Here is a 19,396-nt window from a genome sequence, read left to right as displayed (position 1 = left end):
CCACCTGTTGTCTATTCCATTTGCACAACAGCATGTGAAATGTATTGTCAATCAGTGTTGCTTCCAAAGTGGACAGTTTGATTTCACAGAAGTGTGATTGACTTGGAGTTACATTGTGTTGTTTAAGTGTTCCCTTTATTTTTTTGAGCAGTATATGTTACCCCTTGGCAGTGTTATCAGAAACCACAGCATTGATTTTCACTGCTTTGCAGAAAATACACAACTTTACATTTCTGTCTCACCAGAGGATTTTAGCTCCACGGATAAATGATTAGACTGTATTAGTGATTTAAATACTTGGATGGCTCACAATTTCTGCCAGCTAAATCAAGACAAGTCTGAGGTACTTATTGTCGAGCCAAAGCACACAGAGAGAATCTGGCCAGACAATTTAATTCATGGCCAATAAAGATTAAACACCAGGTAAATAACCTTGGTGTCATTTTAGATTCTGAACTCAATTTCGAATCACACATTAGGAATGTGTCCAAAATAGCTTTTTACCACCTGAGGAACATTGGCAAGGTATGGCCGTTTCTATCTCAGGCTGATACAGAGACTCATCCATGATTTTATTACAAGCAGGCTTGACTACTGTAATGCTCTTCTGTCTGGTCTGCCCAAGAAAGCCATTGGTCAACTGCAAAACATACAGAATGCTTCAGCTCGGGTACTGACCAAGCCGAGACATTACACTGGTTTTAAGGTCTCTGCACTGGCTGCCTGTGAGTTTTAGAATACATTTAAAGATTATTCTATTGGTTTTAAATCAATCCACAATTGTCCACCCCAATACATGTCAGGCATGCTTTTAAGTTATGTACCCAGTATGTCCCTCAGATCCTCTGGCACTGGCCTTTTAACTATCACAAAGCTTGGGAACAAGAGGCATGAAGAGGCAGCCTTTAGTTACTATGTCCCCAGCCTCTGGAATAGCCTGCCAGAGAACCTGAGGGGGGCCAAAACTGTAGACATATTTAAAAGAGATCTTAAAACACACCTTTTTAGCTTTGCTTTTCCTTTGGGTGCTTTTTAGTCATTCAGTTTTTGTTATTATTTAGTTTTTTATCCTCTTATGTTTGCTGTGTAGTAAATATTAAAGTTTTTATTTTCATAGATTTGTATTCGTTTTTTCCTGTTAAGCACATTGCGTTGTTCCATGTCTGGAATTTGCTGTATAAATAAAGCTTGATTTAATAATGTAACCTCACATAGAAGCCTTCTCCAGGTTGAAAAAGTAATGGAGACACATTCTGCAGTTTATATATGAAGTACTGCTGCCCCCTAGAGGATTCTGAGGAGAGACTTCCTAAATGTGTTTGAATACCCATACTAACATACTGTATACTACATACTTCATGACTATATACTACATATTATTAGTTAATTCTCGTATACTGTAAACGAACGGTATCGTTTCAGTTGAGCGTACTAGAGCTTCGCCTGTCTACCAGATGTTGATGCTGTTGCTATGCAACCTCTTGCTAGCTTGATAGCATAACAAATGACTAGCTAAACATTTTACATTTTCGGGCGTGTTTGTAAATTCAATCTGGAGTGCCAGAGTGCGCTCTGCGCGTTTGTAAATTCTGCTCGTTGTCAGATTGTCTGTTAGTAAATTCAGAGCACACACTGGACGCTCTGGCCGAGGAATAGCCTGTAAATTTGATCCAAGCGTTCAATGGCAGTCAAGCACCTCAGCTAACGTTGGCTAGCTACTTCCAGACACAAATGAGAGAACACCTCACTGACCATTGTACTCTCACTAGCAGAGCTGGTTCGGCTGTTTTCATGTTATCCAGAGCGTTGGTGACTGTAACTGTGCTGCTGGCAACAATTTAATTACGCTGTTTTTAGGACGTTTACTGACACCGGCCATTTTCAACTTTGTGTTGAGTGTTTGTAAATTAATCAATTATTCTGCGCGAGAGTGCTCTGAAATCGGAGTAGATAGCCAGAATTAACAATGTCCAATGAAACACACGACTATACCGCTAAGCTAAGAATGATGTGAATAATCATGTCCGTAAACGTTGTGTAGTTAGTTAGATAGCATATAGTTTAATGTACTGCCTAGCCAGTTCGTTGTATTAGTAGCCAACTAACGTTAGATAACTAAATTAGCTAACATACCGGTACATACTGCTGCTGTAAGGGATGCGTAGCTTACAAATTGTCAGCAAACATAACGTATTTTAAAAGTCATTACTTTATTACATTGCTCAACATTTTCTTAACATTTGTCATAATTAGTTAAAGCAATGAATTTTATCTATTCTCGTCGGACTTCGGCTGCATATTTTCCGCCAATCTGAAAAACTGCGAAGCCACGCCCATTTTCTGAAGAATTGGATTATGTGCCCTAAATATCGAACGCCGTTTGGGTCTTTGCGTGTCAAAAAATATACACGAGTCAAATAACAGTATTTGACGGGTCAAATAAGCTTTTTATTCGACACGTCAAATAACACAATTCCATTATAGAATGTTGTGTGTCCTGAATTTGCATGTGCAAGCTGTACAATACTGCGTTGGTAATAAGGCATTATTTGTTCAACCGAATGGGAAAACGATGGTGTGAGCATTTGGAATTAGATCAGGATCCAAAATATTTGCAAATATCTTTGATGCCTATGTTTTTAGCAACTTCTGGGGTATCTAGCTAGCTTTAGCTTGGTACCAAGCTAGCACCAATGCAACCAGCCTGAAAACAGTGACTAGTAGAAACTGGAAACTGCAGTCATTTTCAATATTCTTAGCAACGATTTAGGAATTCATGTTATTAGCTAGGTAGCCACTTATTGTTCTCCTATTGAAATAACTAGCTAGCAGGCTACTTAACCCTATTGCTCACGTTATAACGTTATAAGCAGCCAGTTAGCTTCATCTGGCTAGTATGGCTTGACCGGACAGGGTTATGTGTTGTAAAGCTAGCCACAATAAAGATTAGTCACAATAATGGAATTTGCGTTTCGCCTTGAAACTAAAAGTCAATATTAGAAAGTGGTGCAGAAGGTTACAATTGGTGGAATCATGCCATATTTAGACTAGATCATGTTAAATAAGGTTGGAGTGTTGGAATGTGGAGGAATTAAATGGTGTATAAGTACTCAGTGACACCTACAGAACACAACTGTGAAGAGTTTCTGCAAATATTAGAGTCTTAGCTCTTATTGCAGGACTTTGACTGTGGAAATCCCCTCCCCAGTCAGCCTATTGTGCATATTGACATTCAAATTGCACTGTACAGCCTTACCTAAGGATTGGGGATCAATGAAATGGGGTATCAGTCTACTCAGTACACAAGTGCTTTTTTCCCCAAAGTCTTCCTCAGAATTATCAGGCTCGAAAACATCCACATTGCATAGTTTTTCCTCTGGAATAGTGTTCAATACACATAGTAGGTTCACTGGTACAATAATGTGGCTCAATTCAGTTGTTTAAGAGTCTCACAATAAGAGCTACGACGCTAATGTTCTCTGGATGTCACTGAGTAGACTAATACCCCATGTCATTGATCCAAAATCCATAGGTAAAGCTGTACAGTGAAATAAGTATTCCCCCAATGCAATTCTATAGTCGTAACACATTCACAGTTTGATTTCAACAGATTTTTGTCAAGTTAATAAATGGTCTTTTGTTGAATTTATATAAGAACATTCCAACCTCGTTTAGCATGATCTATTTATTCCATTATGGCATGATTCCACTATTTGTATTAATTTGAATCACTTTAATTGCGAAACTTTTATTTTGAAGGCGAATTGCAAATTCCACTATTGTGGCAAGCTTCACATAGGTGGGTCCGACCACCATTAAGCAAATAGGAACGGTTTTAAAAATTACGGGTATTTTAGATGATGACACTTAGATAGAAAGTTAGCTAGCTAACTATAGCTACTGAAACAGATTATCGTTTTGCTATGTTTTTGGGGAAGAACATTGTTTGCATCCATCAGACAACTAGATTTTTTATGACCAGCACTGTCCATAGCTTGGGGAAGTGTGTCTGCGCTCGTGCGGCAGAGGCAGGTGCGCGAGACAACTTTACCAGCATCATAGCAGAAGTATCGGTGAATCGTTGTGACATAAAAAAATACGAGTGACAGTGTAATCAATGAGTAATAACTACGTAAAAACAATTATGAAAGTGTTCAATTATTATGTGACGTGCAGTCATATCCAGGTCCTGATTGGTCAACAAGCTTATTTGACACTTCAAATAGTGTTATTTTACGTATCTTTTTTGACACGCAAAGACCCAAACGACGTTCCATACCTAAAAGCATGGAAATAGTGTACATATATGGAGCATGTATACTCCGTATTTTGGCGAATTTAGTACGACATCCGGGAACTTTTGGCATACTAACTACAGCCATACTATGACCAATAAGCATGCTACTAGATTCACGTCATAAATAATACGCTTAGTGAGAGTATTCGAACACAGCTCCTGTTTCACTGTTAACTACTGTACTGCTGTCATCTCTACATGCCATGATTTTGCTTTTTTACAGTGGTAAGTAAACACATTGATCAAGGACAGGTGTGACAATATACAATGGAGAGAAAACATACATTCCAGATACGAGTTTATCAAGAAAACATGTTCCAATGATTCATGTTCACAGGGCTAAATATAGATTTTCTGCCCAATTATCATAAGGAAATCATATTTACAAATGGGGCAGGAGACGCAGTAGATTCAACAGTAAAACAAATGATGACACTGGGCAATTCAAGCACCAGGAATGAGGTGCAAGTTATAGCTATATGGGAACAGCTATAGAAAGTGACAATTATGTTTTCTGTGTATTTAGTAAAATCTCAGGCCAGGACTGATAAGGGGGTGAAATCATGTTATTTGGCCTCTGTATTTGACATTTGTAATTCTTTACAAATTCTCCCCAAATCTCAATTCCACATAATTAGTGTGTGGTTGGAAAGCCCATACATTAACATGCAACAACTGGCTCAGAATATGACCCAAAATAAGGATTTTAAATAATTTTTATTGAAATAAAGATCAATTTCAGTCCCAGACCCTTATGGTTTCAAAAAGCAGGCTTTGGGTTTAAGCGACAACATCCCAGACTCTTCTCCAAAGCCATCTCTTTGCCAAAACAGCAGCATTTGTAATCATATGAAAACTTATACAACAGGTCACTTGGCACATCCAATTCATACCATGGTATACTGTTCTGGCAGTTTATACTTAAACACAACTAGTTCCATATCTGAGCAAATGCATTTACCATCTTTATTGATGAAAAGAATTGAGTCAAAATGGATTTGACCGCAAGTGAAATGTATACAGTAATCATATCAGAATGTCTCTATAAAACAGCTCAATGAGAGTATGAGACCAGCAAAAAAAGTTACTTTTTATTTAAAGGGCTCAACATTACTGAGTGATGACAAGAATGGATTCTGGTCACAAAACATTCATAAGACCCCAATGTTCTCTTTCCAGAGGCAATCTGTCAGCCCCAGTAATCAGCATTGTGACAAATCAATATTTCAGCATCAGCCATGTGTTGTGTTTGGATTTCATGTGTGATGATTTCATGTGTGATAATACAGTAAACTTACATGGAAACATCTAAGCAGAGGCATGTAGAGCCCATTTGAAGTGAATAAGAGCCCCACTCACATCTTAACCAGAGGCTTGATGACATGTTATAGGGCAATACTGGTTTAAAATGGCATGTTTAAAATAAACCAACAATTACTCTGAAATGGATTATGCCATTTGGTCAATTCCTGGGAGAGCATCTTGTTTTGGTATTAATGCTGGTCAGAACATTGTCAAATAGTTTCCATATTGAGGTTTAAAATCAGGGCTTTGCATGTCTTTGGGAAGCGGTTTGAAGTAAAGATACTAATACTGGTCATTGTAAGACATTCGGAAAGCATGCACTGATGGACAAAGTGAAAATATACATTTTGACAAAACCTAGGTAAGAGTAACTAATATTTGCAACAAAAAAGTGGACTTTTCATATTCACATAAAATGGTCAATATCAGAAATGCATTAGTTGACTAGACCAAACTAGACTGAAGGGATTGAGAGCTTAGTGAAGAACAGTTTGCAAAACATTATAGCTTTTCTGATCATTTCAGGGGCACATTGAAGAGCTGTAATACTGTAGCCTGGCAGATACACAAGAAGGATACTTGAGTCATCCACTCCACTTGGAAGATGTGAGGCTGGTCCTGGGTTAACAGTCACCTTGACAATCATATTGATGAACAAACACGGGGTTGGGAAAAAAAGTAATTAAGAGCAAATTGTTTGCATTGATTGAAGGGAAATTATAACAAATATATTCCACTACATTGAACAGAGAAAAGTTACAATAGCAAATGCTGCTGCATGGGGTATATATATATATAATATATATATCTAAGATCTTCCAATTTATGATTAAACAGACTACATTATGTTGAAGAAGCTAATTATTCCATCTTCCCTGTTTGCATTAGGTGGTACAATTTTGCCTGAGAGTGGGTTTTGCAAATTTCTGACAGTGAACTGGCTTTACAATTGCGTAGGGAAGCTGAAAACAACCCTGCCCCACAGCAGATGGGCATAGCCAAGTACCATCACTAACTATAATTACAGTTTACCATGACCAATTATGAAAAATACTTGACCAGTTTGTGTTAACCCTTTATATTCATTAAGCTCCTATCATCCGAGGATGCAGCTGCTCTTCCATTATGTCCTTCTGGTTAAGACATATGAACAAGATGTAAGAAAAGCCAAACAGAGGCACCTGTGCCTGACTGGAGTTTTTATAGCATTGTCTTTATTAATTGATGGGGATAGTTGTATCTCTTTAAAAGGAAACAAATTATGAACAGCAACAGATGGACAATTTGATGGCAGCTTTTGCATAAAATACTGGCTGACATTCAAGATGAAGACAAAAACAAGACACTGCCTTGTAGTACTGATTGAGTGTAAAAATTATAACAGATCTTGTTGCCCCTATGTAAATCCAAAAAGAAAAAAATAAATTAAAAAAGAAAACAGTAAAATAGTTCATCAGGAAACGTGATATCACAATCCATATTTTTTTTCTCTTAAACTATTTGCATTTGGCTTAAGATCTGCTGACTCCCTTTCAGTGTCACCATCACCCCCCAGTCTACAAACCAGGAAAGGCTGTTTGGAGATCTCCAAAGAATGTGGATTTTCCATTTCTACTCTTTGAGAAATCTGTGTGCACTAAGGTGGGCTGAGAGTATGAGAAACACCACCAAAGCTTTTCCGGATGCAGTGTAGCTACACAGCGATCTGGCCAAACATGCCACAGTCTTAAAAAAAGAAAAAATATAATGTGGTCTGCTTTGTCCTCACTAGTGCTTTTGCCCCCAATGAGGGGAATACTCCCTTCATGGTATCTTTAATAAGTACTTTTAGAACAAGCAGAATCCAGTTTCTTTCTCTGTCTGGTTTCCAGAGAGAAAAGAGTAAATGCCAAACTAGTGCCAGTTATGAAGTTGCTGATGATCATATTCTGCTATAAGTTTCTTTATATGTGCCAGTTTGTTGTGTAGATATTCACAGCGATTCTTCTCTTGGCTATAGTTTCGATTCGTCTGTGAGGGATAGAAAAACAATCAGTATTTGTGGAGAAATTCCTTGAGCAGCTTTATGGGGGGAAAAAATGAAATAAAAAAAATCAGATGCAAAGCTTACCTTTTTTATTTTACGATACTCTTGGAGTATCTGATTGTGGATTGTCTGTAAAAGAAAATACAAAATGACGATTTATAAAATGGATCAATCAGTGATTGTCAGAACATTTCATTCCAATTTTAATCCTGAAGTTGAACATGAAAACAAAAATAACTTCGGATGGCACCATAGTGCAGCTTAAGTGCTTAGGCAGAACAGTAGGCACAATGCTCCAGGGGGTGTACCTTGTACTGGTCTGTGCCTTGTTGGAGCTGCTTGAGCTCAGTGTCGAGCACAGTGAACTGCCGAGTGATGCCCTCTATCCGAGAGTGGAGGCCACGGTACTCACTGTACTCAGTATTAAAGTCATTCTTGTAGGTCTGACGCTGCTCGGAAGAGCCAATCACGGTATACTTCCTGTTCAGAGGGGGGGGGGGGAATGCAGAACTAAGAAAGAGGAGTGATTCAATGAAATACCTTTCAATTGCGCACTTTCCATGTCTTCAGGATCTGTTGCTGGAAACAGTCATTTCATTATACATGTATTGTGGTTTTGTAAGGAGGAAGTGCTTACGATAAATAGTCTGCCATCTCAGTCGATGACGAAGGAACACTGGTGTTGTTGCACATTCCATTGAGATCTGAAAGGAAGCACAAGGTGACTTTGTAAGATAACCTTTCTCCATTGAAGCCGATACATGAAGACTCACTACTTATTATCACTTACATCAGTCAGGGCTTCCATTCACAAGAACACAGACTGCAGTAATCTAGGTATAGCGTTCATACATCCATTTGATCAATTAATTTCAACTGGGACAAAGTCAGATATTTGAAATAGAAGGATGAGTATGTGTTGTCTTTCCATTGTGCAAAATGTCTGATGAATTACCAGATTTAAAACTCATGAGCTGGAATCATGCTTAGCAGTAGAGGTCCCCAATTTTGCCAATCGGTGACCTGATTTAACTGAGTAGCAATGTGATTACTACAATGACTATAGATCTCTATACTATGACAACTCACCTGTGCTCCTGTGTGGAATACTGCTGCTCTTCATGTTGTCAGGGCTGGAGGTGATGTCACAGGCCTTTCTTGGTTCAGGAACACGCTCCTCCACTCCCTTCCTCTCCCTCTCTTTGGACTTTTCCTTGTCTTTGTGTTTTTTGGACTTCTTCTTGGACTTGCCGTGCAGGGAAGGCGAGGAGCTCTTGCCTCGGGGCCCGTCGAGGCCCACGTGTCTGGGGGACGAGTGGCCCAGGCTTGGTACGGACAGTGCTGCAGTCCCAGAGAAGACGGGTGGCTGGCTCAGTCTCTCAGCCATGGCTGCCTCCTGGCTCTCACAGTCCCGGCCATTGTGGCTGGAGTCGTTGCTGACGTCAGAGAGTGGGTCGAAGGGCCGGGGGATGTCCAGCAGGGGGAGCTGGGAGCTGGATGTCACACCGTCTCCCACTGCCGCGACCACGGCCCCGCTCACCTCCTTCCCATTAGAGGAACTCAGCTTGCCATTTACTGGTCCCGCTGCCTTGTTGGCGAGGTGTGATATCCTGGGCTTTTTGTTGGCCAGTGGATCGATGAAATCCGCAGCCGGCCGTTTCTGGCAGAAACAGAGTGAGGCACAAAACGAAACTGGGAATGTGGACTCATTTCACCTCTAAGGATTCTGAGAAAAACTATACATTTACATTTAAGTCATTTAGCAGACGCTCTTATCCAGAGCGACTTACAAAATGGTGCATTCACCTTATGATATCCAGACTATGAGCTATAGTTTCTATTGATGACACATCAAGATAAAGAATATATACAAAAATGAAGTTGATGTGCTGTGCTGGTGAGAAGGTCAGAGTAGTCAGAGTGAAAGGGAACTCAGCTACACTGAGTGTATGATGACCGTGCCCTTTCCACACAATGCATGGTATTGTATTACTAACAGACTTCATTTGAACCGGCCTACACTAACAACTTTAGAAGTGGCTGACCTAATCACAGTGGAGCAGGAAGTCCTTGGTTCTGAAATAACACTAGGCCCAGTTTGAAGCCCTGTGGACCGGCACGGCTCCTTAACCTGTTTAGTTTGGCAGATCTCCTCGAACGTCTCTCACCAAACCAGACTGACCACATAGACAACTGCTCCGCTGTGGGTTTCTGTTTACAGCTAGTGTTCCTAAACTCTCTCTTTTCAACACCATTGCGCGTTTGTGTGTGTACGAAGGAGGGGGAGACTGGAGTGTATTTGCTAATGCGTAAGGGAGGGAACGGAAGGGAAAGGACATGAGATGTCTGAGGTGAAAACCCAGAGGGGAAGGAGCTAATAATAAAATCTTTAGTAACTCCACAGAGAACAATGAGACAGATATTTCACTGGATGTATAAATGCTCCTTGCTTGTTCTGCCCACTATGACTAATTTGCTCCCATTGGAAACGACAAGCTGTGGTCTCTCTTGGTTTAGTTATAAAAATCTTTGGTAACTCATCCTGTGAGGACACTCTGTGAGGACTGTGGGGAGGAGGTGGAAAAGAATAAAGGGGTGGAGGAGCATGGCGCGTGTAGCTCAGTTGGTAGAGCGCAATGCCAGGGTTGTGGGTTCGATTCCCACGGGGGACCAGTAGGGGAAAATGTATGCACTCACTACTGTAAGTCGCTCTGGATAAGAGCGTCTGCTAAAAGGCTAAAATGTAAATGTAAGAGAAGGAAATGGAGGAAGAAGAGGAGGCTTACCTGCAACGGGGAGCTGCTGGACAGCTCTTTGGGAGGGCTCACTGGGAGTGGGACCTCAACTGGAGGTGGCGGAGCCACTGTGGTGGTGGTCGTGTTCTGAGTCTGACTTTGGGCCTGACTCATTTTCCTAAAACAAAGCAAGTCACAGAAGCTGAGTCACCACACAGTGAGACATAAATAATATTGCAGAGAGCCCAAAATTCAGACTTTCATTATTTTGGGAAAAACGTTGAGTTCGGGTTAAATCTATTGCTGAAGTAGGTCGAGGCACATTGGGACCATACTTGCGAACATTAGAACATTTTAAGTGTAAACTTTCTCAGTCTCAAAATGCGCATCAGACAATTAAAATCAATCAACGTAGTTGCACTTGATCAAATACTACATACTTTATATCCACCAACCAATGGCATTTCTTAAAATAGGTCAAATTGGCCACCAGCAGGATATTTTAAACCTCCAGATTGAAGTGTTGAATGCCAATATAGTATGATGGCTACTAGCTACTAACGTTAGACAAAATTCCAAAGGCAAGTCTTCGCATATAGGCCTATGACAAAAATCTAATTTCTGCTAATCCGTTTCACACACACCCATGTGCTTTTGTGGGAAAAAGATAAAGGTCTACACAACATTTACTGCACATGGGGGGGAAAAAAGTCCAAGAGCCATGGCCTTCAAATGGCTGTCATGTACCATCATTATCACATCCTGGTGGTACACACTGCCAAAGAGTGACTCTAAAACGACAGTGCACATTAAAAGGAAAAATCCGACAACACTGAAAATTAAAAGAGTGTTTAAAAACAGTTTGGTGAACAAATGTTTCATTTTGGCGTTATAATAAGGTTGGTAGCGACATGGAAAATGTTTGTGGAAACCTGTTGCAGCTCAAGTCGACAACAAAAATCCATAATGCAATTCTATGTCCTGACTGGCTAACTAGGTAGCCAGCCAGCAAATGTAGCTACACACAATATCAGCATGCAAAGTAGCTAGTTCGCTGTAAAATCACCTAAACAAACTGCACTATCAATTTAGAAGTCTAGCCCATTTTTTTTTTCCACAGCAAGAGAGGAGTTGCCATATTAATACAATAAACCCTTTTTCATTATCAAGCAAATTAAGAATATCGTAGAAACTTGTAACGATGTTAGAAATGCAGTAATTATTATATTGTGAAAAAAAAATTGCGAGCTATGACATTAAGTAATTTGAATAGGGAGGTTTGCCCTTAAACTCGCCAGATCATTTCCCATCAATGGATGTCGATTTAACTCGATTGACTGCTATGATTAAGCAATAAGGCACAAGTGGGTATGGCAGCCAAGTGGTTAGAGTGTTGGGCCAGTAACCAAAAGGTTGCTGGATCGAATCCCCGAGCTGACAAGGTAAAAATCTGTCGTTCTGCCCCTGAACAAGGCAGGTAACCAACTGTTCCCCGGTAGGCCGTCATTGTAAATAAGAATTTGTTCTTAACTGACTTGCCAAGTTAAATAAAATATGGCCAAAAACCACAGCTATGGGCCGTGGTATATTGTGCATGGAGTGCATGGATACAGTTGTTATCCGTGGTATATTGGCCATCTACCATAAATCCCCAGGGTGCCTTATTGCTATTATAAACTGGTTGCCAAAGTAATTGGAACAGTAAACAGTATATTTTTGTCATACCCGTGGTATATGGTCTGATATCAAATCAAAGGTTATTTGTCACGTGTGCTGAATACAACAGGTGTAGACCTTACAGTGAAATGCTTACTTACAGGCTCTAACCAATAGTGCAAAAAAGGTATTAGGTGAACAATAAGTAGGTAAAGAAATAAAACAGTAAAAAGAAGGCTATATACAGAAGCGAGGCTACATACAGACACCGGTTAGTCAGGCTTATTGAGGTAGTATGTACATGTAGGTATAGTTAAAGTGACTATGATTATATGATGAACAGAGAGTGGCAGTAGCGTAAAAAGAGGGGTTGGTAGGTGGGACACAATGCAGACAGCCCGGTTAGCCAATGTGCGGGAGCACTGGTTGGTGGGCCCAATTGAGGTACTATGTACATGAATGTATAGTTAAAGTGACTATGCATATATGAACGGCTTTCAGCCCAAATCAGCATTCAGGGCTAAAACCAGGTTTGTAATTGTAAATAAATCCCCTTTGCAGATATGCATAACTATAGATAAATCCAACAGGAGAGTTTGAGTGATGAAAGTTGGAAAGAGGATCTTAATCTCTGAGCAAGAAATACTTGGACAAACGTAAAAAATTAATGCTAGGCTATTTTCTGGCAAATGTGCTGTTATTTGCCAGATGTTAAGACAACAAATCATTATAAAATAGCCACTTTTGCGAGATTGACTTGTCATTTCAATAGGCATAGGCTACAGACTGATTGTAATTCAACTTTGCCATTGTTTGCTTAGATAAAAGGCAGGTAGCCTATAGGCCTACATTAATTTCAGATTGTCTAAGCAACTAGACTATATGTAGTCAAGATGTAAACTCAATGATTTAGCAGCTTGCTTAGTTCAAATTAAGATTTATTCAACATGAATAGCGAGGCGATTGAGGTAAGAAGTGCTTGTGTTTCCCAAACCATGCTGGAATAGGCTACTGAGGATGGGGTTATAACTTTAAATCACTAAATTAAATAATGTAAGTGAATATGCTTGTCAACAGTTTAAAAAAAATATATATATTTTTTACTTGTAGCCTAATCTGACCGCTGTTACCGTCAATCTAATATGTTCTAACAACTGATCGGCAATTGCGATAGAGCTTTGATAGCTTCCAATTTAATTAACTAAACATGTCCCTTAATGGCATAATAACATTGAAGTTAGGCTATTTATTAAATTGGTTTGCCAGCTACAGGTAGGCTACACAAGTGGCACAAATTGATTTGCAATGACTTCAGTGATATTGTCATTTCAACATATTTATTGTATCAAAATGGTTTCCCACTATGGCATATAAATTAATAGGCTACTTGATGGCCAGAGGCAAATATATCATTCTCCACATTTAATGTCAGTTTCATTGAGGACTTTTGCCCATAAAAAGAACCACGCGAGGGAGTTCCATAACTTCCATTTAAATGTTTTACTTGGGCAGCCCCAGAGACCCAAGAATTGAGCATGTGTAAAACCCTTCGCTTTATATGGTTTAATATGAGAAAAGTCGACATTGGAATGAACAGAATGTTGCAAATATATCCAATGTGCTCTAGAGCGCCTAAAGTCGTTTTTCCTGTGCTTTGTTGCCTGATTTCTTGATGTGCATCAGTTCTAGCGCGTTAATATGTTTTATGGAAAATTGGTTGGAAATAGGTGTCTCCATAATGACAACGTGAACGCGATTGGTCGACAACCTGCTGGGTGGGGCGTTATACGTTCCTTCATTCATTGGATCCATATCTCCTTTCTATAATATCTCTAGGATTTGGCGCCATACGATGCACCCCCCTGGACTAAAGGGGCAGACAAATAGGAAACATTTGCAAGACCCTCTGTTAAATTACACATTTCCTAAGGTAGGAATCTCTCAAAAATATGATCAATGGCTCATTTGAGAGTTATGACATCAGATAGTATTTAAATCTGACATGCATGATAGACGTTTTCACGATCTTAAAGTCGTATTCTTATTAACTTCCAATGTAGCGAAAGAGACTTCCTCACAGTGCTCCATCCTGCCGGACGGACTTCTGCCTGCTTGAATGCCAATAACTCAGATACACATGAAAACATTAAATGACCCAGGTAATCAACAGATCAGAGATGCACAAAAACAATATAACATTCAACAAACATTTCTGTTAAGAAAAACACTGTTCACTGTTGGTCCTGGATTGAAAATAGCTGGTGATTATAATTAGGCATATAAAATATTGTACATGTAAAGTGTAGCCTACATGTGTATGTAATATAGCAGTGATTATTATTTAGGTAGCAGTGCCAGTAGCCTGTGTGTCAACAAGAGAATTCTATTTAAATGTATTCGTAACAGTCATTTACAAGATTTTGGCTCCACTTCTCAACACAGCAACACAAATGTAATTATACATTTCAAAAGGGGGGAAAAATTCATGTGAGATTCAAACCCTTTCCATCATCTGCGACAATTACTTGGAGCTAAGCGCTACATAGAGCTATTTGACCAGCCAGTCAAGCATGTGATCTAGTTTTTTAATCAGAACGTGCTGTTCGCTTTCAGGAACAAGTGTTGGATCATGTCCAACTACATCAACGAGTTTAATTGGATGATATGGAATTTGAATCATATATAAAATCACCGCCAGCTGTGCAGGTTAGCACAGAGCTAAATCAGCCAGGTTATCGGTGGGGAACAGATAACAGTGGGTGCTCACGAGCAACTACTTTGGCGTTTTTAATTGACTAACGCGCATTGAGATGGAGAAAAAGTTTAAACAAACCTTTTCTAATGTTCACAAGTAGAGCCCCATTGAGTTGGCAAGTCTGCAATGAAACTAGTACTAGGTGGTTGTGTTAATTCATAGCGCCAACTCCAAGGTTAACTCTATTCCCTGTTCCAATGGAAATGTGACATATTGGCACATTACAGCATTATGGTGGCCTTGGTCTACATTCTGTTATTTTCCTCAACTCAATGCCATTCAGTCTCAGACAGATAAAACGGACCTGGTTTAACACAAGTCAGACATCATAAACAGATCATTGACAAAGCCTTGGGTGAGATGCTAAGTTACAGTTGCATAAAAAAAATAGAAAGGGTGTGTAATGTGTACATAAACAGAAAGTTATTTGTGTATGTTGGTAGTGTGGACAGTAGGGGGCAGTGGGATACACTGGGGAAATGTCCAAACCCCACCCCAACAGAGAGCGAGTGGTAGGGAGGAGAAAGAGGGAGAGAAAAAGCCAGAGAGTGTGAGAGAGCGCTAGAGGGGTGGGGAGAGCAGACTAGGGGAAAGGCTTGGCTGCTGTGCTCTGGTCAAGTCCCAACTGAAGACAAGCAAGCCCAGGCCTGGACCTTGGACCAGTGCCACCTCACACATGGATCAGCATGTGCTGGAACAGTGTTGCATCACAGGCCTTCAGATCATTTTGCTGCACTACTCTTGCGTGACTACGGCTGGTGTTCAAACTTTAGGGGAGGGAGGGTGGTCAGCTCATAAGCTAGCCAAGCTCAAAGTCCAGTCCAAAAAGACATATGGTTGAAATATATTGCTTTGGGATGACTTCCACAGAAACATTTAATAATTGAGTGTGTGAAATATTCCCTGCTGTATTGAGTCCAACAACTTTGGGTCAACGCCGTAAACCCAGCTAAGCGCTCTGCAATGCCTGTTCTAAATTTAGCTGGGATGTGCATTTCCTTACTGCCCCAGATCTTAAACAGCTTTTTCCACTGGGTCCCAGCAAGAAAAAAAAAAGCCAGCTAGTCCTGTCAACAAAACAGGGCAGAGGGAATACTCAGAGCAGGGATCCACACAGAGAGAGCAGTGCCTGGTTTCAGACTAGAATCTACTTTTCCTGAGCGTACCTGGAGCTCCTGGGATTCTATGGAAGTTTGTTTAAACCAACACACAAAGCAGAGGTGATAAACTCCAGAAACCAATGTGGGGATGATCCCATTATTGCTGGTTTATGCCGCTGGCAGTTATTGACAGGTGGAGCTACACACAAAAGCATTGGTTTAATATGGCATGCGGTATAGTAATATAGCACCAACTAGCACATACCGAACAAGGATCCTCTTCAGAAGTTTCTGGTCTCCCTCAGTGTAGCCTGGCCAGTCCTTCTGAATGTCCTTAAACAAAGAGTCCTTCAATGTGAAGGTGTTGTCTCTCCCATTTAGGTTAGCCACCTAGAGACAAGCGACAGCAATCAGTGCATTACAATAATGCCATGATGCAGTATTCTGGAAGAATGCATTTCCTAAGCCTATTCTCAAGAAATGCACCATTAATACCCTGCACCACTGGCAGTGACTGACTTGTTTGCAGTGGGCTTCAGGGCCGGCTAGGACTTACCTGTAACCACAGGCTAAGCCCTGGCTCTAAGTGTCTTGAAGGCTTGGGTCCTGTGACTAATTTATCTGTTGTGGGACAGAGCTCAGAAGGGCCCACGGTCTGCCAAGGCCCAGCAAACCCAACCTGTTGTGAAAGGCACTCTACCTTATGAGAATGGGTGTTATAAGATGGGTGGCACCGGCCTGAAATATGATTGACCCAATGTGAATTGGGGGTGGGTGGCGCTCTGGCACTAAGGGTGACCAGAGCGCTGTCAATCTGGCTCAGATTAGAGAGAAAATGCAGTGCGTTTGTTCTGGCAGTTTAGTGGGCCGGCTTTGGGACCAATGTTCCCTCCATTTCCAGCACCAAGCAAATTTCAGGTCTGCTGAGCACAAACTTGAATGTTTTAAAAAGTCAGTGCAACTTCCAGCGTGCGTTCGTTGTGAGCACAGAGGCTGCACCCGCTTTAAATGAAAACTAACTAGGGTTGTCCCGCCTAAAAACAATCTTGGTCGACCAAGAGTCTGTTCTTTCGACCAATCAATTGGTCGAAATGTTCAAACGTGTATTTTTCCATATATAGACATCCTATGTGTTTTAATCAAATTAACTATACGCACGGAGCTTGTATGATGTTAAGCGAACTGTTCGATTAAATAATTAAGACACAAAAATGACTAGATTTTGTCCGACCGCACTGACGAGCACCTGTTGTCTCTCTTCCCTGCTGCAGCGACCACCACAGAACAGTGTGTATCGTGCTGTCCGTGTTGCTGAAGCTGCATCAATTACAGCCATTTCTGACTGAAAAGTTGTTACAGAAATCCCTAATTTGTTTAGGAAAAACAATCCCTATTCCCTCAACCCTTGCTCTCTTTACGTGATGTATGCAGATGACCAATAGGGCCTGACCTAGGCCTATTGCATATCATAATCACATAAATAAATCGATTATAACAAACTCTGAACACATAACAGCAAAATGAATGCATAGGACTTGACAAATAAATCTGAAACGGGGGAATGTTTACTGGTTGCTCAGGCAGTAAAGGGGAAGTCAGATGTGTGGAAAACATTTGACTTGTGGAAAATACTGATCAAGAAAAAGAAGGAGCAAATGCTGCATCCATATTAGGAGTGCCAAACAGGTGCTGTTAGATTACAACAACTTTTGAGCGATTGGAACAATGTAAAAAAAATAAAATAAATGAAGCATACCAGAGAGGCTGTTGTACAAATAAAACAATGTAAAGCCTTTATTACAGCAAAGACTAGAAACAGTCACATTCATTTGTGAATGTAATTTCTGAAATGGAACGGCTTATTTAATATTCAATGGTCGCTTTGCTTTTTTATAAAAAAAAACTAAAATACTTGATTGCATTTCAAATCATGAATGACTCGTATGTTGTGTTATGACGAACTAAAAATGAATGATTGATACAGTAGCGTATATAAGTATTGAAATATAGACCTGTGGTCTAAGGCACTGCATCTCAGTGCAATACCTGGTTCGAATGCAGGCTGCATCACATCCGGCCGTGATTGTGAGTCCCATAGGGCGGCGCACAATTGGCCAAGCGCCGTCCGGGTTTGGCCGAGGTAGGCAGTCATTGTAAATAAGAATTTGTTCTAAATATATATATTTAAGGCTGCTATGATAATTCATTTCATTAGCAATAACAATAAGGAGATCAAGGTTATTATTAACAGTGTAAACACAAATTTAATTATAAATAATACCAGAGAGGCTGGCCTAACGAAAAAGAAAAGTGTGAAGCCTTTATTACAGCATAGCAAAGAGTAAATACACTCATTTGTGGTTGCCTGAGGCTTGGTGCTCACAGAGTCAGTAGGCTATTAAACACAAACAAGCAACAGAAGCAGGATCTCTTATTTTAGTAGATAAGGATGATTTATAAAGCCAGGCACATTTAACAGTTAGGCTATTGATTAAAGACCTAATTAAGTTGGGGTTTCCTCTCTCCTCACTTTTCTTAGACAATTAAGGCAAGGGCTGTTTTCTCATCTCTATAACTCCGCTGCCGCCTCAGGCGCATTGTTCTCAATACCAATATGCTGGATACCTTTGCTATTATGCACATAGCAACATGGTCTAGGAAAAGGAGCCAATTCAACAGCACACCGATGTGTCTCAGAATCACTATCCAATGCGGGAGAAAACAAAACTCAGCAAAACAGAAACGTCCCTTTTTCAGGACCCTGTCTTTCAAAGATAATTCGTAAAAATCCAAATACCTTCACAGATTTTCATTGTAAAGGGTTTAAACACTGTTTCCCCATGCTTGTTCAATGACCCATAAACAATTAATGAACATGCACCTGTGGAACGGTCGTTAAGACACTAACAGCTTACAGACGATAGGCAATTAAGGTCATAGTTATGAAAACTTAGAACACTAAAGAGGCCTTTCTACTGACTCTGGAAAAACACCAAAAGAAAGATGCCCAGAGTCCCTGCTCATCTGCGTGAATGTGCCTTAGGCATGCTGCAAGGAGGCATGAGGACTGCAGATGTGGCCAGGGCAATAAACTGCAATGTCCGTACTGTGAGACAACTAAGACAGCGCTACAGGGAGACAGGACAGACAGCTGATCGTCCTCGCAGAGGCAGACCACGTGTAACATCTGCACAGGATCGGTACATCACACCTGTGGGGCAGGTACAGGATGGCAACAACGGCAACTGCCTGAGTTACACCAGGAACGCACAATCCCTCCATCAGTGCTCAGACTGTCCGCAATAGACAGAGAGGCTGGACTGAGGGCTTGTAGGCCTGTTGTAAGGCAGGTCCTCACCAGACATCACCGGCAACAACGTCATCTATGGGCACAAACCCATCATCGCTGGACCAGAGAGGACTGTCAAAAAGTGCTCGTCACTGATGAGTCACGGTTGTGTTTCATCAGGGGTGATGGTCGGATTCACGGTTATTGTCGAAGGAATGAGGTCCGTCATGGTC

At 40.6% G+C, this 19,396-nt stretch overlaps 1 protein-coding gene across 1 annotated transcript in view; it reads right to left on the bottom strand.

The window, feature by feature from the left end:
- Nucleotides 1-6,794: 6,794 nt before the first annotated feature.
- Nucleotides 6,795-19,396, bottom strand: part of ell (elongation factor RNA polymerase II) — a 46,204-nt gene continuing 33,602 nt past the window's right edge. The window contains exons 6-12 of the mRNA XM_014169746.3: nt 16,140-16,264; nt 10,415-10,541; nt 8,718-9,288; nt 8,266-8,332; nt 7,937-8,108; nt 7,713-7,757; nt 6,795-7,612 (exon numbers count right to left, since the gene is read on the bottom strand). Coding sequence (XP_014025221.1) covers nt 7,496-7,612; nt 7,713-7,757; nt 7,937-8,108; nt 8,266-8,332; nt 8,718-9,288; nt 10,415-10,541; nt 16,140-16,264 — 1,224 coding nt within the window. The 3' untranslated portion in view covers nt 6,795-7,495. The remainder of the gene's footprint in view (nt 7,613-7,712; nt 7,758-7,936; nt 8,109-8,265; nt 8,333-8,717; nt 9,289-10,414; nt 10,542-16,139; nt 16,265-19,396) is intronic.

Source organism: Salmo salar, chromosome 23 (assembly GCF_965601325.2).
Source record: "Salmo salar chromosome 23, fSalSal1, whole genome shotgun sequence".
Lineage (NCBI taxonomy): Eukaryota > Metazoa > Chordata > Actinopteri > Salmoniformes > Salmonidae > Salmo > Salmo salar.
The sequence above is the reverse complement of the archived record's forward strand: the minus strand, read 5'-3'. Positions and strand labels throughout refer to the sequence as shown.